We start from the raw sequence: 22,025 nt of genomic DNA on the forward strand, positions 1-22,025 counted from the left end.
TAATTTTTTGTTTTTTTGGGGTTTTTTTGCGGTACGCGGGCCTCTCACTGCTGTGGCCTCTCCTGTTGCGGAGCACAGGCTCCGGATGCACAGGCTCAGCGGCCATGGCTCACGGGCCCAGCCGCTCTGCGGCACGTGGGATCTTTCCCGGACCGGGGCACAAACCCGTGTCCCCTGCATCGGCAGGCGGACTCTCAACCACTGCGCCACCAGGGAAACCCCCTTTGTTTAATTTTTTTAAAATCCACACACATCATTTAGTTTAGTTTTAACTCAGAGAGTCGTTATTCAAATGTTTAGTAACCTAAAGATTGAATCTAAATCAATCATATATCAACTCCCTCTTTCAAATTTTAATATTAATTTTGTAACAACTAAATTAGAAAATGATGTAAATTAACTTTCCAGTGGAAAAAATTCCAACATTTCTGAATAAATCCATAAAATTAAAGGCATAACAATATATTTGCATTTTCAAAATGATTTTCAAGTTATACATCTATAAAAAGTAAATGAAGTGTTATATCTTGAACATGTAATATAAGAGAAATGTGTATTTTCATATATAATGTGAAGCAGTATGTAGAAGTATAGAAGAATGACTGGTGACATAAAAGTTAAATGCACTTGCAACACTCTATAAAGAACTTTTCAAATTATCACAAAATTTTTTGGTTTCAAACCTTTTTCATATATTTTTGAATATCTGTAAGTAATAAATATAACTGACTTTATAATATTTAACATTTTAAAATATTTCTGCTAAAATCATTTTAAAGAATGACAGAAGCTTTGGCTTTTCTTCCAAGTCAATTTTGTTGAACTTTATTCAACGTTATTGTCTGACAGCTTTAATAAATGTATAATTTTTATCTATAAATCCTGTATAACGGTTAAGCATATTTTAATTTTTGTAAAGATAATTTATATAGATATATTATTGCTTGAAATTCTACAACTTGGAAAATTATACAAGTTGAATGAATAAAGTTTTAGTAAAGCAGTTACTTATATAGTATGAATTCAATAATTAAGATGTAGTCATTTCAGGGATACTGATTTCAAAGGAGAAAAACATGGAAAACTGTGAATCTAGGTAAAGAACACCAAGTAACATAGCTTATTAATGGTAAATATGAAAGATAACAAAGATACAAAATTGGGTCGCATAGAGCATAGTAAAGAGAGAGGATTACCTGGAACCTCTTTCCAGCAGCAGATAAAAAAGGGAAAAGATTACAACACAGATTTGCATTTAAAACAGTAGTACAATATTTCCTGTAATAAAATATGTTTACAAGTTTAATGCAGATAAACTATATTGTATATAGTAAAGGGCTATTGTTTTTATTTATTGCTATATATAAGAAAAGGCTTAGGCTTAGGGCTACTCCATTCATGGCAGGGAAATCAGAAGAAAGAAGATGAAAAAGAAAAGAATTCAACATGTTCTATGTTGTAAACATTAAAGCTTGCCATTCTTATTTTTCCACAGTGCAATCCGAATTTCAAACAAAATATTTAAGCTTACTTAATGTCTATTAACTTAAACGGCTGGTAGCACTGGCCCTGCTATTAAGGACTGCCTAAGGAACCTAACTAAGTTCCCCCTCCTCTGACCCAAGAGGGATTCCCAGTCAGCCACTCTAACCAAGGAGGCAGAGTGAGTCTCAAGACCATGCTGGATTTGGGACTTTTCTAACAAAGGAAGTAACTTAAAAGAAAAAAATTTCCCCTTAACAACATAATGACTGAACAGAACTGGAAGGGAATCACAGAAGTTAATCTTACCCATCCTCCCAGTGAAACCAGGAATCGTCTTTACATGTCTAGAACATCCCTTCATAGCACTGAAGACAAGTGGTGATTTACTAAACTCTGCATGAACACTGCTCGTCACAAGGAGGTCACTCCTACAGAAGTCATTCATACCTAAGACAGCAATTATATCTCCACTTTGGTTTTTTTTGAAACTAGTGATTCCCAAAGTGATGAATTATTCTTTGTGTAAAGTGGCCTCCCAACATTCCTTTACCCCCGTTTCCTTCTAGATCACTGTAAACTGCCAATGTCCCTTTAAAATGCAGAGATCAGTCCTGAATAAGCTACTCTAGATCTGATGTTAGGTCTGAATGTTTTATTTCTTTTAAAATAGTACAAGATTATGAGGGCTTTTTTAGAAGTCACATCACAGTCTGGACTCATATCTTTGCACACATCACCTCCTGCTTAAAACAGATAATGAATTCCTGCTATCTGCCAAATTAATTAAAGAGGACCTAATATTTGATGTTCTGTACAATCTGATCTCAAATCTACTTTTTCATCCTATCTGCCAGCATTTTCCTACTGGTACCTTTTTTACTTCTGAAACAGACTAGGCTTTTCCATACTGTCCTGTTTCAGAAACTGTCTGAAGATATTTTTATCTCACTAAAGGTAGCTACAAAAGCACCCTAAAGAGTCCCTTCTTGCACATATCATTTTATTAAACATACAAATATCATTACTGCCCCTATGTGAGTGTCTAGAAATTAATGAATACATTAAACAAGCATTAAATGAAGCTAACAAGTTTGTTGTCAACTGGAAAAGTTTTCACTGATAAATATGTGTGACTGTTTTTATGAGTCTGAAATTTAAGGAAAAACTAAAACTATTAGAGTATAGGAGTTTGTGAAAAGTCATTTGTAAAAACACTGATTATAATGAAGACCCTCATAACAACACCCACATATTGTGTCTATAAATGCAACTCTTCTGTAGGATTTGTCCTATTTCACTTTCTGGTTCTTTCTCAACAAATGTAGTTCAATGTTTTATAGGGGAAAAAAAAAAAAAACCTTAAAATACCACAAAGACCAAAATAGAAGAATAAATTTTTGAGAAAAGTATTTTCTTTCATAAAATACTTACCTTACTACTCCCTGCCTTCAAAAGGAGCAAGAGGAAAAAAGTAAGGAGATATACATGAAAACTGATGATGAATAAAATGTAGCAGTTTACTAAACAGAATAAAGATAATATGTCAACAATTCTAATGAAATACAAAAAGGCCTAAATTTTATATCATATTGTTTTGAATATTTTTATTCAAAAATACTGGAAATTTGATTGACAAGTAACTACTTAAAATACATAAGATTAGCTATAAAAATATTTATAGAAAAAGAAAAACATAAAATTATTAATGTCATTTAGGAAAAAGACTCCACGAAAGTGTCAACTAAATAAAGTTGTCAAACTGTCATCAGAAATATTTTCCTTTTAAGTGGATATTTGACAAGCATTTGTTTTAATTGTTTAAAAAGTGCTTTGTTTTGTATATGACAATATACTCTATTTAAAACATGAAAACAATTATGTATACAGACCACTTCATCTCACAAAAATTCAAAGCTGATGAAAAGAAATATCTCTTCATTTTTATCTCCTTTGATTCCTGCATTTTATGAAAATGAAGGCTCCTAACTATGAATCACAATAATGACTTCTTCTGTGTTGGCATTTTCAGAAGAATTTAGTAGAGGTGAATTGTAAAATAATTTGAGGACAAAATGCAAAATAAATAAAAAATAATTTTGAGAAAGTTAGCTATAAAAATGCAAGCTAACAGCAAAGATTACAATTATGACAGTGTTAACCATTCTTTGTGAGCAGTAAAATGTTTCCATCTATCAGAACTCGGGTCTCTTCAGCAATGAAGGAGGAAATTTAAGTGTTTTACCATGAGAGATGGCCTACAGGTTAAAATTAGGTCACATTTTCTGACATACCAAATTTATCTGATAAGTGATAATATTTTCTTCAAAAAATCAATATAATAAATGAAAAAGATTAATGGGAATGTCTAGAGTTTCTTCTTCCCTATATTACATTTTTCATTACCTGTGAGGTATAATTTCTTTTAGGTAATATTAAGTACTATACTGCAAATATTCTAATTATGAACATCTATATTTGCATACTGATATGTACTCTTCTGATTAATAAATATATAGGTAGTGTTCATTACTTTGTGGATATTTAATTTCAGTACCAAAAAGAAAAATTGTTAGAGAGTTCCCTGGTGGTCCAGTGGTTAGGACTTGCCGCTTTCACTGCCGTGGCCCTGGGTTCAATCCCAAGCCGTGCGGCGCGGCCTGAAATGAAATGAAATTCAAAAAAGGGGAAGTGTGTCAGTATTAACCAGGTATCTCCTTAGGTTACCTTGTATTTTATTCCAAGGAAGGGGCGGGTGAAGACTTACTACTTAAATTCTTATATACATTATTTCATTTCATGAAATACTCCATAAATCGGGGATTATGATGCTTATTTTACCTTTGTGGAAACTGAGGCTCAGAGAGAATGGTTTCTCAAGGTCACACAATTGGCAAATGATAAAAATGAATATTTTAACCCATTTATCTGATTCCAAAAACCATGTCCTTTGCACTATATGACGTAGCCTTCTACCAAGTCATTTCAACCTTCCTCAGCTTTTAAAAAACATACCTCTAGTTTAATAACTTGCCTCTTTATAAGTGATGACTAAACGGATAATCACTGTCTACCCTCTTTCTGTAAGGTGACCCCCCCATTTCTATTATCTGAGGTATACCACCATCAGCAAATGGGGCACCTGGAAGAGGAGCTGTGGAGGCATCATGACCTCAACATTCTACCTAGAATTTCAGTTCAACAGCATCTCTAGTTCTCCCCTTCTCCATCAATAACATGAATCTCACCCTTCCAACTTCATTCTTTTCCCTGGATATTAAATCCATAGATGTAAACTCAAGTTCCTCTGCCAATGCTTTCTTTTAATATCATTTCTACCTAGCTGAGCTCCAATGGTCTTTAGCACTATCCTCACTAACTATACATTCACTTGAATTTTCCACAAATTCTGTTCACTGTGAATGAATTCCCTTTCATTTTTAGCTTTTCCCTCAAATACTAACTTTTTATAATAACGTTTTCCTCATCACAGCTTTCTACAGAAGAGGTCACTGCTGTTCCTACCTCCCACTGCTTCTTTGTTCTTCAATGTAGTTTCTGAATAATTTTTCCTTTATCATTTCTTAAAACCTCTTCATTTCTGAAATCCATGCCATTCACTGATCCATATGCCTCTTTATTGCTTTCTATCTTCTCTAATGATTTTAAAAGCATCAGGCTCACAGTTTCTCTCTTTCCTCATAAAACTGCAGTGCACATAGCCTTATTTTTGATTTGCTGATTCTAGACAAAGACCAATAATTCCCATTAGAAACAAGCTATACTTCAACTTGCCTTTTTGGAAAAATTTTAAATAATGACTTTCTATCCTTGATCAAAGGCACATGGATAAAAAGGCCTTTTAAAAATTTAATCATCTCTCTGCTCATGTGCTTCCTAAAACATAATAAGTATTGGATTCAATTTGTATTACTTCTTGAAACCCTATCACATATATTTATAAAAGTTAGCAAATAAGATTCCTTTAATCATATAGACTTTATATGTAGCATCATTCCCTAAGCTACTTGCAAAAGACAGTGTCATTACCAAAAAGTATTTAAGGACAAACATGCTTTCTAAGAGGTGCTGGGGACTGTAAAATGCAAGAGTACCACTGTTACTGAGTTTTTGCAAAAACTCATTCAGTTAAACAATCAATTCAAGTTTTAATACCAATATCTTTTTCTTCATCTAGTTTTAAACTTGACTGTTACCTCTCATCAATTGAGGGTTCTTTTTGTTGCAAATGAGGCTTGATTCCAAACACTGGGCGAATATTTGTTGATAAGGCTCTGATGGTATAACTGATTTCATTCTCCCTTGTGACATCACTGTCATAGCCTAACATCAAAATATAAGAATTATTCTCTATGTTATAACTGAGGAGCTCACTTATGATCCTAAAAATTGGATACAAGGATGTTCAACAATACGAAATAAGTTTAATACACTGTGTTATAATCAAATTATGCAATAACACACAGCCAGTAAAATGTAGAAGAATATTTAATGATAAAGTTCTCAAAGTATTGCTAAGTGATAATAGCAAGCTACAAAAAATAAACTCAATATGCTGTCATTTTTGTTAAAAAAATATAATGTATATAAATACACATACCCCTATGGGTATACCCCAAATGTTAAACAGAGGTTATCTCCAAGTGGTCAAATTATGGATGCTGTGTTTGTTTTTTATTGCAAAACATACTTTCTAATTTTTCTGTAATGAGCTGGTATTACTGGTATATTAGGAAAAAAACAAAATTATTTTAAAATATGAGGCTCAATGCTATAAATTTATTTTAACAGTACTCATTTAAAGTATGATTATCATTCATTGGTAAATGAAGAATATCTAAGTTATTAGTATATGACAGCCTGTTGTTTTTGATTCACAAAACCAATTCTGTTGTTAAACAGACCGAAAGGACTAAAACCACTATTATTCAAGCATTATTATTACTTATTTAACTTCCACAGTTTAAATCAGTTGTGCTAAATTTTTTCTATGTTTTTGTTAAACTAAAATATTTTAAAATGACATACCCCCATCTTCTTCAGAATCTATATCAGATTCTTCACTATCACAAGGCCTTTTTTCTCGATATCCCTCCAGTTCATTTGTCCAAACCATTAAGGACATATCTGTACCTCCTAAGGTAACCAACATGCTGTCATCAAAAGTCCAGCGCACATTTGTGACATGTGTACTATGGGCCACATACCTCTTAAACTTTCCAAATTTTCCCTAAAGGTAAAAAAAAAATTCAAAAAATCTTTCTGAGAAATTTTATTACTTGAAAACATTGTTATAATTTTGAATTTCTTTCTTAATCTGTGATTGGAAATTAATCATTACAAAGGCACCTTGTAAAAAAAAAGAGAAAATATTGAAACTCACTAAAATAAAAAATAACAATTCCCAAACCTGATGAGGACAGGATAAAACTAGTAGTTTTGCACATTACTAGTACTATGGGCATAACTTTTTTGGAAATCAACTTGGCATTCTACATTGAAGGCACGAAAATGCTGACCTTTGTCTCACCAATCCCTCTTTAAGAGATCTATGCTAAGACATTTTCTGTGTAAAAAATAGCTGCCACAGTATTTACTTATAGCAGTGAAACATTTTATATACCTTAAATATTCAATAGAGCAATAGTTAATTATGGTGGATTTCTTTGGAATAGTACATATCTGTTAAAACAATGGCTATGCAGACATATTGTTGGAAATAGACAAAATAACTGGGAAAATCAGTATATAAATGCCTATGTACATACAGCACAGCCATATTAACAAAAAGTAATTAGCAAACATTTCTGTATATACCCAAGTAAATATCTTTCATCGTAGTTCTTTAGTGTTTTTGTTTATAAGCAGATGTTACACATAGGAATGTATTTTTCTTGTAAATATAAAGAAAAATCCAAGTTATAGATACTGGCAACTTTTAAATCTAAACACTAGCATTGCCAAATTTCGTAAGTAAATTTCAGATCAACATATCATAAGCAGGTTTTAGATGGACATCTTTTCAAGGGCGTTAAAATAAGAAATGTCTTAAATATACAAAACACAGTAATAGCTAAATCAGTGAATTCTTTGGAAATGAAGACTCTTAATAAAAATTAGCTGAAATAGAAGGGGAATCTGTCATCAGAACACTGTAATAGGGTAGCTTCCCTAAGATTTTGTGGTTCTTGCTACAGTAAGGTGAAGAAGCAATCTGCAGACCAATATCCTAGAACATATTTTTAAGGTTCCTATACCATCTAGAATATTGAGAATGACGTTTTTGACTAATAAGTGTTCTATTGGAACACATTCTTATACAGATACTTAAGTGTATCTAAAACAAGGATTTGTGAAATATTTTCTTGGGTGCCTGAGTTCTCTACGGGAATTTTTAAACTTGTGTTTTCATTTCGATGCTGATCTAAAAATATTCATATGAGCAGTTAATTAAGACCTCCATGCACTGAATATCATGATTTCAGTGCCATATTTCAAATTTATATTTATGTTCATATTGGTGCTAGATTACAACATATATCTGAATTTGTGACAATTAAGAAATAAATGCATCTATACTTGATATATGAATTTTATTTTTGTGCTAAGTGAAAGCCTAATGTTTCCCAGTGGTTTGAATAAAGGAAAGCAATAAAAAATTTAGTCAGCACACAGTAGCATGGGCATGCACATTCCAAAGAATCTCTACAGTTTGGTTTTAGGAAAATAACATCATTCATCACATTAAACCAAAGTTATTTTGACTTTATAGGTAGTGTCATTTATAGTATTTTGTATTTAATTTGTTAGAACATTTTAAATGTTAAGGTTGTAAATATCAAAAGTTTATATTTCCTGTTAATAGTATATATTTAATCAAAAGAATACTAAAATTATTTAATATTAGGGCTAAAAGAATGTTTCTTCTAAAAGGGCTATGGACACTGCTCAATACTGAGAAACTGTACAATATAATATATAACTTAAGGCACAGGATCATAATTATAATACTACTTCTAGATAAAAGCTATAAATACGATGTCAAGAATAGGAAATGTAATTCTGAACCTTTCATATTACAACATTACATATTCCATGTGTAATATTCATATTACAAAAAGAAATGCTATGAAAGGGCATTACCTTAACCATTTTTATAATTATGATCATTAGGAGAATTAAAGAAAAACACATACTTTAGCAGGATATCTAAATAACTTCACAAATCCCAAATCATCCCCAGTAGCTAGGACTGTTTTGTCACTGGTGAGGCAAGAGGCAGTTACATCTGTGACTTCTCCAATTACTGGCCAAATTCCCTCACAACATAAACCAAGCACACTTGTCCATGATGCCCAACCAATTTTTTCTACCTAAAAAAGAAAAAAAAATGCTCTAAGGTTATAACATCTAACCCTAAAAAATTAACAACAAAAAATCTGAATATTTTTCTTTGTAATTATATATGTCACAAATAAAATTAAAATTTTAATAAAAACAGTTTAATTATTAGCTGTCTTGGTTTTGTAGCTTCCCAAGTCCACTAGTTCCTACAGAAAAATTTTAACATAACATTATTCAAGATGTATTTATTATATATCCACTGTGTGTTCTAGATGCAGAACATACAGTGATAATATATAAGACTTTTTCTGCTTTTAGAATAATCAAGAAATTTATTCTTACACTTCATGTCTAAACTTCTACTAATAGGTTACAAGCATATTTTCCAATTAATCATTACTGGAAATTAAGAATTTTACTTACAGTCCCTCTCCTTATTAAGCTACTTTCACGTTGTATTTGTTTAGCTTCTCTTCCTTGGCCATGTCAAAAAATTTTACTAATATTGTCAGCCACAAAACCAAACACATTTTTTTCTTTTTTTTCCCCCTTAAACAGGAATTTGCCAATAAGCATCTTAGGCACATGGGTTCCAAAAGATTTGATAGACATGCAGTACTCCAATCTTAGATGGCATGTCTTTTACATGCTATTGCATACTTCTTATCCTTTGAGGAAAGTAATTAGAGAAGAGCTAGACATACAAGCAAGCAATTTATTCCTTTTCTTAATATAGAATCTCTTCCTTTACCCAGATAGGCATCAGCTTTCTAACCACTTTTAGTCATATCAACATTACAAGCACTACTATCTTCCTACCTCTCCACTGGGGATGGTTTGTTTTTTCCCTCTGGGAGCTTCAAAGAATAACTGTTCTTTAGCACCAGTGTTGACCTGTAAAAGCTTTCCTTAAAAAAAAATTTAAAAATACACACATATATAGAATATAAATACATATACAGTTAGTATGATGTTTAACTTTTATGGGAAAAATTAAGCTTAAACATAAAAACCATTTTCCTCTGCAGTCAACCATATATATAATAACGTAATTAAATTCATAAATGGCTTAATTTGTGTGTGTGTATATGTGATCTATTTCTGTTGTTATGCATCCCAATCAATATGGGTTATGTAATTGGTAGTGCCTTTGCATATTTCTACTCGTAAAAATCCAAGAAATAAAATTTGAAACCTTTTTTTAAAGAGTATTTTGTTAAACTGCATTTGGAAAAACTTTAATTTACAATACTAGATTTATATACGTGACTATCTGAAACAAAAATTCCGAAAATGGAGCATTTAAAATATTTAGCATTTATCTAAATTATTAAACATTGCCATATGCCACGCATTCTGCTAAAAAAGATACTCATTAAATTCTGTATGTTATACAACTATGACAATTTTAGGGAATGTATTTTATTGAATGCTGCGGAAATTACATTAAAACTGGGAGTTCCCTGGTGGTCTAGTGGTTAGGATTCCAGGTTTTCACTGTTGTGGCCTGGGTTCAATCCCTGGTTGGGGAATTGAGATCCCGCAAGTCGTGGGACGAGGCCAAAAAAAAGCGGGGGCAAATATTGTTGTTAAAAGAAAAAGCCTCGTTAACATAACTATTTTCCAAAATTTCAGTTACTATTTATATCAAGCTTATCTGACAAAACCAGGACAAATGACTAAAAAAAGTTTGTATAATATTTAAATTACTTTACAAATTAAAGAATTTATCACTTACTGTACTATCATCTGAATTACATTAGAAGTATTGAAAAGTCTAAACTCACAGCATTCATCTTTAGGTGTGAAATAAAGTAGTGGAAATCATTTTGAGAATAACATTTGTTTTTCACAATGCTTCTGAACTCATCTGTTGAATTACTTGTTTCTCTAAAATAGCTATACTAAGTCAAATGAAACTTTTATCAAATAGTAAGTTATTTAGAGTCTTACCTCTCACATCCCAATCAATATGGGTTATGTAACTGGTAGCGCCTTTGCACGTTCCTACTCGTTTACTACTCATTACGTTGTATATATCTATAAAGCTATCATGTGATGCTACAGCAAGATATTTCCCAGAACCTGTAATAGACACACATTTGCTTGAAATTTTCTACCCTTAGAAATATTTTTTACACTCTACAACTAGAGTCAATTTTCTTAATTTTCTTTTGGAGGAACTCTTAGGTGTTTCCTAAGTTATAACAAGACATATGAGTCAAACGACAAATGGTAACATTTTCATGTATATTATAATTAACACAATGAAATAAAATTTTAATGTAGTGAGGTAGTTCAGTGGAAAGAAAATATCAAAAATTATACACAAAGTAATTTTCATATCCTTTGCATGTAACCAGAAAAAAAAAGAAAATCTCTAAATTTAGAAAAAATATAAGTAAGCCAACATAAGTAAATTTTGCCTTAACATTAATAATCCTGTATTATAGTAGGTTTTGTCATTGGCAATGAATATATGGAAATTGAAGAAGCAAAATTAATGTAATTTCAAAAGCATTAAGAATATAATGAAAACAGTTATCCAATCCGTCTTATATTATAAATGAGGAAAATGAAGCTCAAAGAAATGCCTTGGCCCAAGTCACACAGAAAATTTAGGGATAGAATTGGCAGTAAGCCAGATATTTTGCCACTGATCTAATATAGGGCTTTTACCTCTCACTATACTGCCTCTTCTAGTAAAAAACTAAAATTCTGAGATAAAATAACAGTTAATAAAAGTCACACATTGATACATTCATTGCCATACTCAAGTTAATAATCAAGTATGATTTCAATGAAATCTTACCTGGTGAAAATCGAATATCTGAAATAATGTCTTTTCTGTGGTGAAAAGATACAAGATCCTCCAGAGTATCTGCATTTGCCATTAAGAAACTTCCATCATTGAGACCTACAGCTAAAGCTTTACCATCAGGAGAAAAACAGCAACATCTCCCACCTAAAAGAGAAAGAGAGCATGTATCAGGTAATTTTCTTTTATTAAAAAAAAGTATATGCTTAAGGAAACTTTAATTTCAAAGAGGATTCCTATATTTATTATGGCTTCTAATCAATATTAGAAAGAAATAAAGATGCAGATAATAAAGTTTTCTATTGAGATCAATGGTATGGCATTCCAAGCATTAGTTAATACAAACCATTTCCTTTTCTGAATGTAACAAAAGTGAGTACTGATATTTACCTTAAAAGGAATTAAGCTGATGAAAAGAATGAGAGATGGCTAACATAAAAAGTCAGTGATATATGTGGAAATGCTGTTGTTATTCAGGAGTTTGCTACCTTAGTAGTTTCTATCCAACAAAACAGAAGTTTAAGAAATAAGGTCATCTTTATAAAAATGCTTTCAAATTTAAAAAAAATCTGACAATAGGCAATTATCAGTTTAAGCTTGGAAGATCTATACATGTTTCAAAACTATACATGAAGAAATAGTGATGTTAATATTATTAATTTAAAAAAAATAAGGGTGAATGCTGTATTGGCAAACACAAAAAATGGGCTTAACTTGACAGCAAGGGATGTAGCAGGCATATTCAAAGCCCTAAGGCTTTTGGAGTCTTGCATAAAGTTTGGAGTGGGAGGGATAGGGTACACCTGTTATAGAATGGAAAGTTACAGAATGCATTGAGAATAAGCAGTCATGTAATTATCAAGCATACATTAGAAATCTAGGATGTGATTTCTGACATTTAAGAGTCAAGAGATGATGGTGACCTGAAGCAGGGTAGCAGCAGTGGAGGTAGTGAGAAATGGTAGGATTTGTATATATTTTGAAGAAAGAGATGGCAGGACCTTGACCGACTGGGAGTAAAGTAGGAAAAAGAGAAAAGTAGAGGCTATTTTTTCGTTTGATTGATGATGTCATTTGCTTAGATGGGAAAAACTAGGGGAGGTACAAGTGTTTGGTTTTGTACCTGTTATGAATGCCTGTGAGAAATTCAAATGAAGACATCAAGGAGCCAGTTTGATACATTACTACTTCTCTGGAGTTCAAGGGAAAAGATATATACAGGCTAGAGATACACATAAGGGAGGTAGTAGCACACAGACAGAAGTCATAGCCATGAAACTGGAGGAGGCCTGATATGAAGTTATTGCCTCTCAGCTCCAAATCCACCCTCCTTTTTCCTGCTACATGATTACTGGAGCAGGACCCTATGGACATTTTTCCATTGCCAGTTGACTTGGTTTTGGCCAGTAGAGGGGGCTGGAGGGTTCCTGCAAGGCCAAAGAAGAAGGAAGGGACTTTTCTTCCTTCTGTTGTGCTGTAACCAGTGGATCAATTAGGGGACAGGAACTGGGGGAATAGGGGGGTTTCTCTGCCATCATAGCAGATCTCCTAGATCAGCCCTCTGGCAAGTTTCTTTTCCACTGGCAGGCTGTATGTTCCTGAGGCACCTACACCTTCTCCAAAGAGATCTGAATCTCAGCCTGGGGGAAGAGCGGAGGGTCCACCCTGTAAGTTCATTCCTTGATCACTGTCCACTAGCCCTATGGGTGGTAGCTGCTTTCTGCATCTGCTACTTCTATACCCCTTAGAATCCTCTTTCACACCTTTTAGTAGTTAAATCACCTTTCATTAGCTAACACTCCATATTAAATTTTCCCTGTTCAAATGACTGGGGTGGTTTCTGTCTCTGATTGATACAGAACTGGTACTGAAGTGGTCATAGGAGACAGACCATTAAAGATGGGATTTGCAGAACTGGTTTAGTCATGCCTTTCTTTGGGCTTGAGCATAGTGTTGAGCCCTTGCCAAGGGGAAATGGATGCTAGCAATCCAAGGTATGCACTGGCCTAACAATTAACTAAGCTATCTACTGTGGTTGATTGTGAAGTATCCACTGAAGTTGAGTGCCCTGGGAGTCCAAGAGGCTGCTGCCCTTGACCATTACAACAATAATGGTGACCACAAGTTCTGTGTTTGTACAAAAGATTACACTGAATACACAGAGCATTTACAGAAAGAAGTAACAAGCACAGGTTCTTTAAACACTCAGCACGAGTCATGGTCTGACTAGAGAACTTCCAATGACAAACCTAAAAGAATTTCGGACAGGGCTGATATTGCTGAAAATTTACAATGTCAACTGAATTCACACACTCACCAAGTTTTCTTGTGTGAAAGTTAGGCTGCTGATTGGGAAGAGAACCCTTAACCGTGGAGTGGGAGCATCTGGCTGGACTCAGACAAAACTAAGAATCTTGAACTTCTGAGTTATTTGGAGTTTCACTGGCCAATGCAAATAGCTTCCTCTCCAGTGTCTGAGAAGACTCACCTTCTGAAACAGATGCCTTGCAAGGATGCTTAACCTTCTGAAGAACCATCACAATCATTCCTTTGCTGTCACTAGACCCCTAACTTGGATCAAATCTCAGCATGCCCTAAGGCAGAGGTTGGCAAACTTCTTAAAGAACCAGAGAGTAAATATTTTCAGCTTTGCAGACTACTCAACTCTGCTACTATGGTGCAAATAGCAGACCTAGACAACACATGAAAGAATGAGCATGGCTGTGTCTGATAAAACCTGATTTATAAAATCAGGAGGTGGGCTGGAGTTGATGTATGGGCTGACCTCTGATATACAGGAAGAAATCCAAAACCCTAGGGAGGTAAGAATGTTGGAGTCGATTTTTTACATGCAAACTGCATACCCTCCCATCAATTGCATCCCTTGAAAAAGTCTAGAAAATAGTTCCTTCATGAAAGCATTGAGAAATACATTAATTAAGGGCAGCACCTGCATGACTGAAAAGCTCTGTGACTGTCCTCCCATAAAGGTCAGGAATGGGAAATGTCACCATTAATATGGGCTCCCTGATTCAAAAGATAATCCTGGAGAAACAGGTCAAGCAGCAGCACTTAACCAACAAAAACAAGGTAGATTCTTTTATCAAAAAGGGCAGCAGGGATGTACTAATAATCAGAATATGTTGGCCTGTGGAGATTTCTGTTGGTGGCTAATTAATCATGGTGTCTCCAGGAACGAAATAAGTAACTTACTAGATTAGTGTTTGATCTATAAGTAGGAAAAACTCCAGACCTGGTGGCTAAAACACCTGACTTAAATCACCACAATGGAGAGTCACAGTTTCTCAACCAGTTTTCAGACCTAAGCCAATTCATATACTCAGAGCCCCCTGATTGAAGGAAGGCCAAGTTCCAATGAGGAAGAACCCTGTAGCACTGTCACAAGTGTATAACATAAATCTTTCTCCAAGGATCAGTGGCCACTTAGTAGAATGACTGTGAACTGAAGGAAAGGAAAGATCCAAACTTTCAGGAATTACTAGACATGGGCTCTGAACTGACACTAGTTCTTTTTTTTTTTTTTTTTTTTTTTTTTTTTTCCGGTACGCGGGCCTCTCACTGTTGTGGCCTCTCCCGCTGCAGAGCACAGGCTCTGGGCACGCAGGCTCAGCGGCCATGGCTCACGGGCCCAGCCGCTCCGCGGCACGTGGGATCTTCCCAAACCGGGGCACGAACCCGTGTTCCCTGCATCGGCAGGCGGACTCTCAACCACTGCGCCACCAGGGAAGCCCTGACACTAGTTCTTAAGAACACTAAAAGATGCTATTGTACAAGCAGTAAAAGTGGGGCCTTATGGTGATCATGTGATAGATGGAATCTAAGTCCAATTTTGAATCATAGTGGACCCAGGTGGTCTGTGGACCCCACCCAATTCCTGAATTTGAACAGATATACTTGGCAACTTGTAGAATGCTCCACGGCTGGCTCTGTGATCCACGGGATAAGGGTCATTACAACAGGAAGAACTAAGTAAAAACCTCTGGAAGGGCTTCCCTGGTGGCGCAGTGGTTGAGTCCGCCTGCAGATGCAGGGGACGCGGGTTCGTGCCCCAGTCCAGGAGGATCCCACATGCCGCGAAGCAGCTGGGTCCGTGGGCTGTGGCCACTGGGCCTGCACGTCTGGAGCCTGTGCTCCGCAACGGGAGAGACCACAACGGTGAGAGGCCTGCGTACCACAAAAAAAAAAAAACAACTCTGGAAATTCCTCTCTCTACTAAGACAACCAGAAACAAAACCATAAACCTGAGAACTGCAAAAATCAGTGACATTACCAAGGACGTGAAATATGCAGGGGTAAGAATACCTATCACATCATCTTTGCTTGTTTGGTCTGTGCTGAAATAAGATGGATTTTAGCTAATAACTCTGGATAATAAATTTAATCAGGTCATGATTCCAATTGAAGCTACTCTTCCAGATCTTTACTAGAATAAATTAACACAGTCCCTAGCATTTCGCTGCAGCTATTGCCCTGGTTAATGCTTTTATCTCCATACCAATGTGTAAAGACCACCAGAAGCAGTTTGCTTTTACCTGGCTTGTATCTGTGGACACCTTCAAATCCTTGCCTCAGGGCTATTTCAACTCTCCTGTTCTTTGCCATAATACAGTCCACAGAGATCCTGATCATCTTGAAATTCCATAAAACATCTCAATGGTCCACTACATTGATGACATTATGCTGAATGGATCTGGGGAGCAGGAAGCAACAAGCATAATACTTTAGACGCCTTAGTAAGACAGAAGTGAATCAAGAGAGTGGCAGATAATTCCCACAAAAATTCAGGAACCCTGCCACCTCAGTGAAGTTTCTGGGGATCCAGTGATCTGGAATATGTCAAGACATTCCCTCCAACTGAAATACAAGTTGCTACACCTCCCATCACCTACCACGAACAAAAGGAGCAGAATGCTTGGTAGGCCTTTTGGGAAGCAACACATACCACATTTGAGTGAGCTGCTCTCTCCATCTATCAAGCCACTCATAAGCTTCCAGTGGGGACCAGAACAAGAGAAGGCAAGCTGATCTTCCACTTTGGTCTTATGATCAAGCAGATTCAATGATACTCCAAAGTGCCTATGATAAATAGGGATGCTGTATGGAACCTCTGGAAAGCTACCAAAGAAGCATACTTTGGACTGGGAGAAATTCCATGCCCTCCTTTACAGATAACTATTTTGCTTTTGAGAAGTAGTTTCTGGATTGCTACTAGGTCTTATTAGACAGTAAGTAAATGCCTAACTATGGGACATCAGGTGACTCTATGTCCTGAGCTTCCTTTCATGAACTGAAAGTTACATGACCAACCTAGCCACTGACTGGGTGTACACAACAGCAATCTATCATCAACTGAACACAGAATAGAAAAGACCAGGCTTAGAGAGATCTGGAAGTTACAAGTAATTTATATCAACAACAGGTGGCTCAGAATCCTTCAGCAATAAATCCTATAGTGCAAGGCCTCTTCCCTCTCTCAGTCTACACCTATGGCCTCATAGGTGTTCATTATGATCAGCTGACTGAGAAAGAAAAAATCGGAGCCAGACTTACAGATGTTCCTACACAATATGTTGGTACCTGCCTGAAAGCATCATAGCCCCACTCAGGGGTGACCCTGAAGGACAGCAGTAAAAGTAAAACTTCCCAGTGGGCAGCCTCTCAAGCAGTGCATCTGGTTTACCACTTTTGTAGTGAGAGACAACTAGATAGACAGATTTACGCTGATTCATTAGCCACTGTTAACTACTTGAATGAACAGTTAGGGATGGAAGAAACAGGATTGGAAGATCAGAGACAAGGAAATCTAGAAAATAGATTTGTGCATAAAACTCTCAGAAAGGGCATAGGCTGTGAAGATTTTTGTGGCCTAGGGAAAGCCCAATAAGGGCATCCACTGCAGAGGAGGCTCTCAATAATCAGATGGACAAAATAATATGCTCTATGGACATCAGGCAGTCTCTTTTCCTAGCCAGCTAGCACTTGCTTAGTGAGCCAAAGGTGGCAAGGACAGAGTCTATGCTTGGGTTAAAAAAACATGGACTTTTCTTTACAGAGGCTGATCTTGCTACCACTACTGCTGAGTGTTCAACCTGCTAACAGTAGAGATCAACTGAACCTCTGATATGGCACCATTCCCCAGGGAAACTAGCCAGACACCTGGTGGCATGCTGATTACATTGGACCTCTTCCATTATGGAGAGGACAAAGAGTCATCCTCACTGGAATACACATGAACTTTGGATTCACCTTCCCTATTCACAGTGCTTCTGCTAGCACCACCACCTGTAGACACACAGGATGCCTTATCCACCATCACCGAATTCCATGTTTCTGATAAAGGAACTCATTTCAGAGCGAAGGATGTGCAGCATTCAGCTCATACCCATGGAATTAACTAACTTTATCACATACCCTCATCACCCACAGAGGGCTACTAACAGAATGATGGAATGGCTTACTGAAAACTAATTTATAGCACCTTTTGGGAAACAGTATCCTGAAAGACCAGAGTTTTGTCTTATAGGATGTGGTATATGCTTCACAGCATAGACCATTATATGGTGCTGTCTACCTCACAGGCAGAATACATGAGTCTGGAAATCAAGAGGTGGAGGTGGGAGTGGTTCTTCTCACTATTATATCTAATCATATCAAGTATTTTTGCTGTAAGCTTCTTTGCCATAGACATTTTGCCGCAAACATTTTTGGTACATAACTAATTGACTGTCAGGCAATTTTACTGTAGAAGATAAAATAACTGGTTGACAGTTTGGTTTGACATATACAATAAAAAATATGTATGATGATGATTTCTTATTGTGAAACACACTACATTGGAGGAGAAAGAGGCTGAGGGCCTAAAAGGCACAGAGTTGAACCCACAATTCCTATGGAACTTTATAATGTCTATCAACAGGTGTGTGACAATCCATGCTCATGGATTAGTAAAATATATACACTACCCTAAGCAATCTAGAGATTCGATGTAATCCCTATCAAAATTCCACTGGCATTTTTCAGATACAGAACTAATAACCTTACAATTTGTATGGCACTACAAAATACCCCGAGTAGACAAAGCAATCTTGAGAAAGAAGAACAAAATTGGAGGCATCACACTCCCTGATTTCAAACTATATTACAAAGCCATAGTAATCAAAACAGCATGATACTGGCATAAAAACAGATGCACAGATCAATGGAACAGAATAGAGAGCCCAGAAATAAACCCACATGCATATGGTCAATTAACTTACAAAAGAAGTCAAGAATGTACAATGGGGAAAGGAGAGCTTCTTCAATAAATTGTGTTGGGAAACTAGAACAGCCACATGCAAAAGAATGAAATTGGACCACTATCTCTTACACCACACACAAAAATTAACTCAACATGGACTGAAGACTTGAATATAAGATATGAAACCACAGAACTCCTAGAGGAAAACTTAGGTGTTAAGCTCCTTGACATAGATCTTGGCAATGATTTTTTGACTGACAGCAAAAGCAAGAACAACAAAAACAAAAATAAACAAGTGGGACTACATCAAACTATAAAGCTTCTGCACAGGAAAGAAAACCATCAACAAAATGAAAAGGCAACCTACTGAATTGGAAAAATAATTGCAAATTATATATCAGGTAAGGGACTAATATCCAAAATAAATAAAGAACTCATAAAACTCAACAGTAAAAAAACCCACATTGATTTAAAAATGAGCAAAAGATGTGAATTGACATTTTTTCAAAGAAGACATACAAATGGCCAAAAGGTACATGAACTGATACAGAGAACAGATTAGTGGTTGCAAGAGGGTAGTGGAGGGTGGGGGTGGAGGAAAAAATTCAGGTTTGATTATAGTTAAAAGCTTAAGCCACAAATATGAGTTTTTAACAGGAATTTTCCAATATGTCATTATACAGAAAAATGCAAAGGCTGGCAAATATTTGGAAAATACTGACTTTACACACATTAAGAATACAGACATTAATTCATGTTGCATATTTATACTTTGGTTATTCTATAACTAGTTGGATTATTCGGCAAAATTTTCATAGGATAGTTTATATTAACTATAACGACTTAGGGCTTCCCTGGTGGTGCAATGGTTAAGAATCCACCTGCCAATGCAGGGGACACGGGTTCGAGCCCTGGTCTGGGAAGATCCCACATGCCGCGGAGCAACTAAGCCCGTGCGCCACAACTACTGAACCTGCGCTCTAGAGCCCGCGTGCCGCAACTAGTGAAGCCCGCACACCTGGAGCCCGTGCTCTGCAACAAGAGAAGCTACCACAATGAGAAGCCTGAACACCACAATGAAGAGTAGCCCCCACTCGCCACAACTAGAGAAAGCCCGCGTGTACCAACAAAGATCCAACGCAGCCAAAAAAAAACACAAAAAACAAAACAAAACTATAATGACTTAGTTATAAAATGTTAAGCCTCAGGACCATAATACTTGCATGTTCATTTTCTGAAGAAAAGAGTATTTACTTACTGAATATTTGAAAGAGATAACTGTGTTGTATAATATTTAAACCACTATGACTTCAGTATTTTGTTATAATTATGTCAACCAGCATGTCCCTTTAAGGTTATGAACCATACGTGTCCCTTTAAGGCTATGAAAATCCACTTGTCTTCCTCTTGAATTAATGATGATGAAGTAAAAATGAAGTGAGTATAGAAGAATATTTAAAAACAAAAATACAGAATCATGACTTTTCTCTACAACCTAATATAAAGATCTACTCCTAGAAGGAGCCAGTAATACTGGTAGACAATTTTTCTGATCTGATATTAAGACATAAGTCCAAAGATTCAGGAAACACAACAAATCCTAAATAGAATAAATAAATAATAAACCACATACATGCACAATGTTATTAAACCTCAGAACTGTAGAATGGTGTAAAAGAGAACAATGGAAACCACAGGAATAATAATTCTGAATCAAGAACTCCAGAAGCAGTTAAATTAGCATTCAAGAATGAGAGTAAAAAATGAAAACATGTTCAGACTAGTAGTATACCAAGGGCAGGGCAGTGGAAACAGTTCCCCCTGAGGGGCAATATATTGCCAATCAAAAATTTTAAAACAGGGGGCTTCCCTGGTGGGGCAGTGGTTGAGAGTCTGCCTGACAATGCAGGGGACACGGGTTCGAGCCCTGGTCTGGGAGGATCCCACATGCCACGGAGCAACTGGGCCCGTGAGCCACAGCTACTGAGCCTGCGCGTCTGGAGCCCGTGGTCCGCAACAAGAGAGGCCACGACAGTGAGAGACCCGCGCACCGCAATGAGGAGTGGCCCTCACTTGCCAAAACTGGAGAAGGCCCTCGCACAGAAACGAAGACCCAACACAGCCAAAAATAAATAAATGAATAAATAAATTAAAAAAAAAATTTTAAACAACAATAATAAAACTGAATAAAAATTTTTTTGCTTTTAAAGAATTGCAATGTCAGTGATAAAATATTTCTCCTGCCAAAATAGACCACTCCCACTGTCCTAGTCTTATATGCCACTGGTTCATCCAGAGGAAGATGACAGAATTTCTAACAAGTCCTTATTATGGATATTCTAAAACTGTATTTTAGAAGAAAATGACAAAAGAAAAAGTTTGAGATACAAGAAGAAAAGGTGAACAAAGAAATGCATAAGCATAGATAAATCTAAGTAAACACTGACTGCATGAAACAATAATAATGTCCAATTGAAGCAAGGTTAAAAAAAAAACAGAGATCCTCAAAAAATTACACTCCTGGGTATTTATCCGAAGAAAACAAAAACACTAAGGCAAAAGGTGTATCAACCTCCATGTTCACTGCAGCATTATTTACAATAGCCAAGATATGGAAACAACCCACGTGTCCACGAATGGATGAATGGGTAAAGAAAATGTGGTATAAATATGTCTGTATGTATATACATATATATGCATACATACACACTGTAAGATTACTCAGCCATAAAAAAAGAATAAACTCTTGCCATTTGCAACAACATGGATGGGCACTGATGGCATTATGCTAAGTGAAATAAATCAAACAGAGAAAGACAAATACTATATCCCACTTATATATGGAATCTAAAAAAAAAAGCTCAAAGATACAGAGAACAGACTGGTGGTTGCCAGTGGTGGCAACATGGGTGAAGGGGGTCAAGAGGTACAAACTTCCAGCTATAAAGTAAAGAAGTCATAGACATGTAATGTACAGCATGGTGACTACAGTTAGTAATACAGTAATACAGTATTGCATAGCTGGAAGCTGCTGAGAGAGTAGATCTTAAAAGTTCTTCTCAGGCTTCCCTGGTGGCGCAGTGGTTGAGGGTCTGCCTGCCG

The 22,025-nt window shown here is 35.8% G+C and overlaps 1 protein-coding gene across 2 annotated transcripts in view; it reads right to left on the bottom strand.

Moving 5' to 3' along the window:
- The window catches only part of EML5 (EMAP like 5), a gene marked incomplete at its 3' end in the record, with an annotated part of 166,907 nt that overhangs the window by 35,083 nt on the left and 109,799 nt on the right, over positions 1-22,025 (bottom strand). For both annotated transcript variants that reach the window (XM_081228976.1, XM_081228975.1), the window contains exons 22-27: positions 11,660-11,812; positions 10,801-10,932; positions 9,667-9,755; positions 8,700-8,876; positions 6,532-6,733; positions 5,700-5,826 (exon numbers count right to left, since the gene is read on the bottom strand). In XM_081228976.1, the coding sequence (XP_081085102.1) occupies positions 5,700-5,826; positions 6,532-6,733; positions 8,700-8,876; positions 9,667-9,755; positions 10,801-10,932; positions 11,660-11,812 (880 nt within the window). The remainder of the gene's footprint in view (positions 1-5,699; positions 5,827-6,531; positions 6,734-8,699; positions 8,877-9,666; positions 9,756-10,800; positions 10,933-11,659; positions 11,813-22,025) is intronic.

The sequence above is a fragment of the Mesoplodon bidens genome (assembly GCF_964165515.1).
Source record: "Mesoplodon bidens genome assembly, chromosome: 3".
NCBI lineage: Eukaryota > Metazoa > Chordata > Mammalia > Artiodactyla > Ziphiidae > Mesoplodon > Mesoplodon bidens.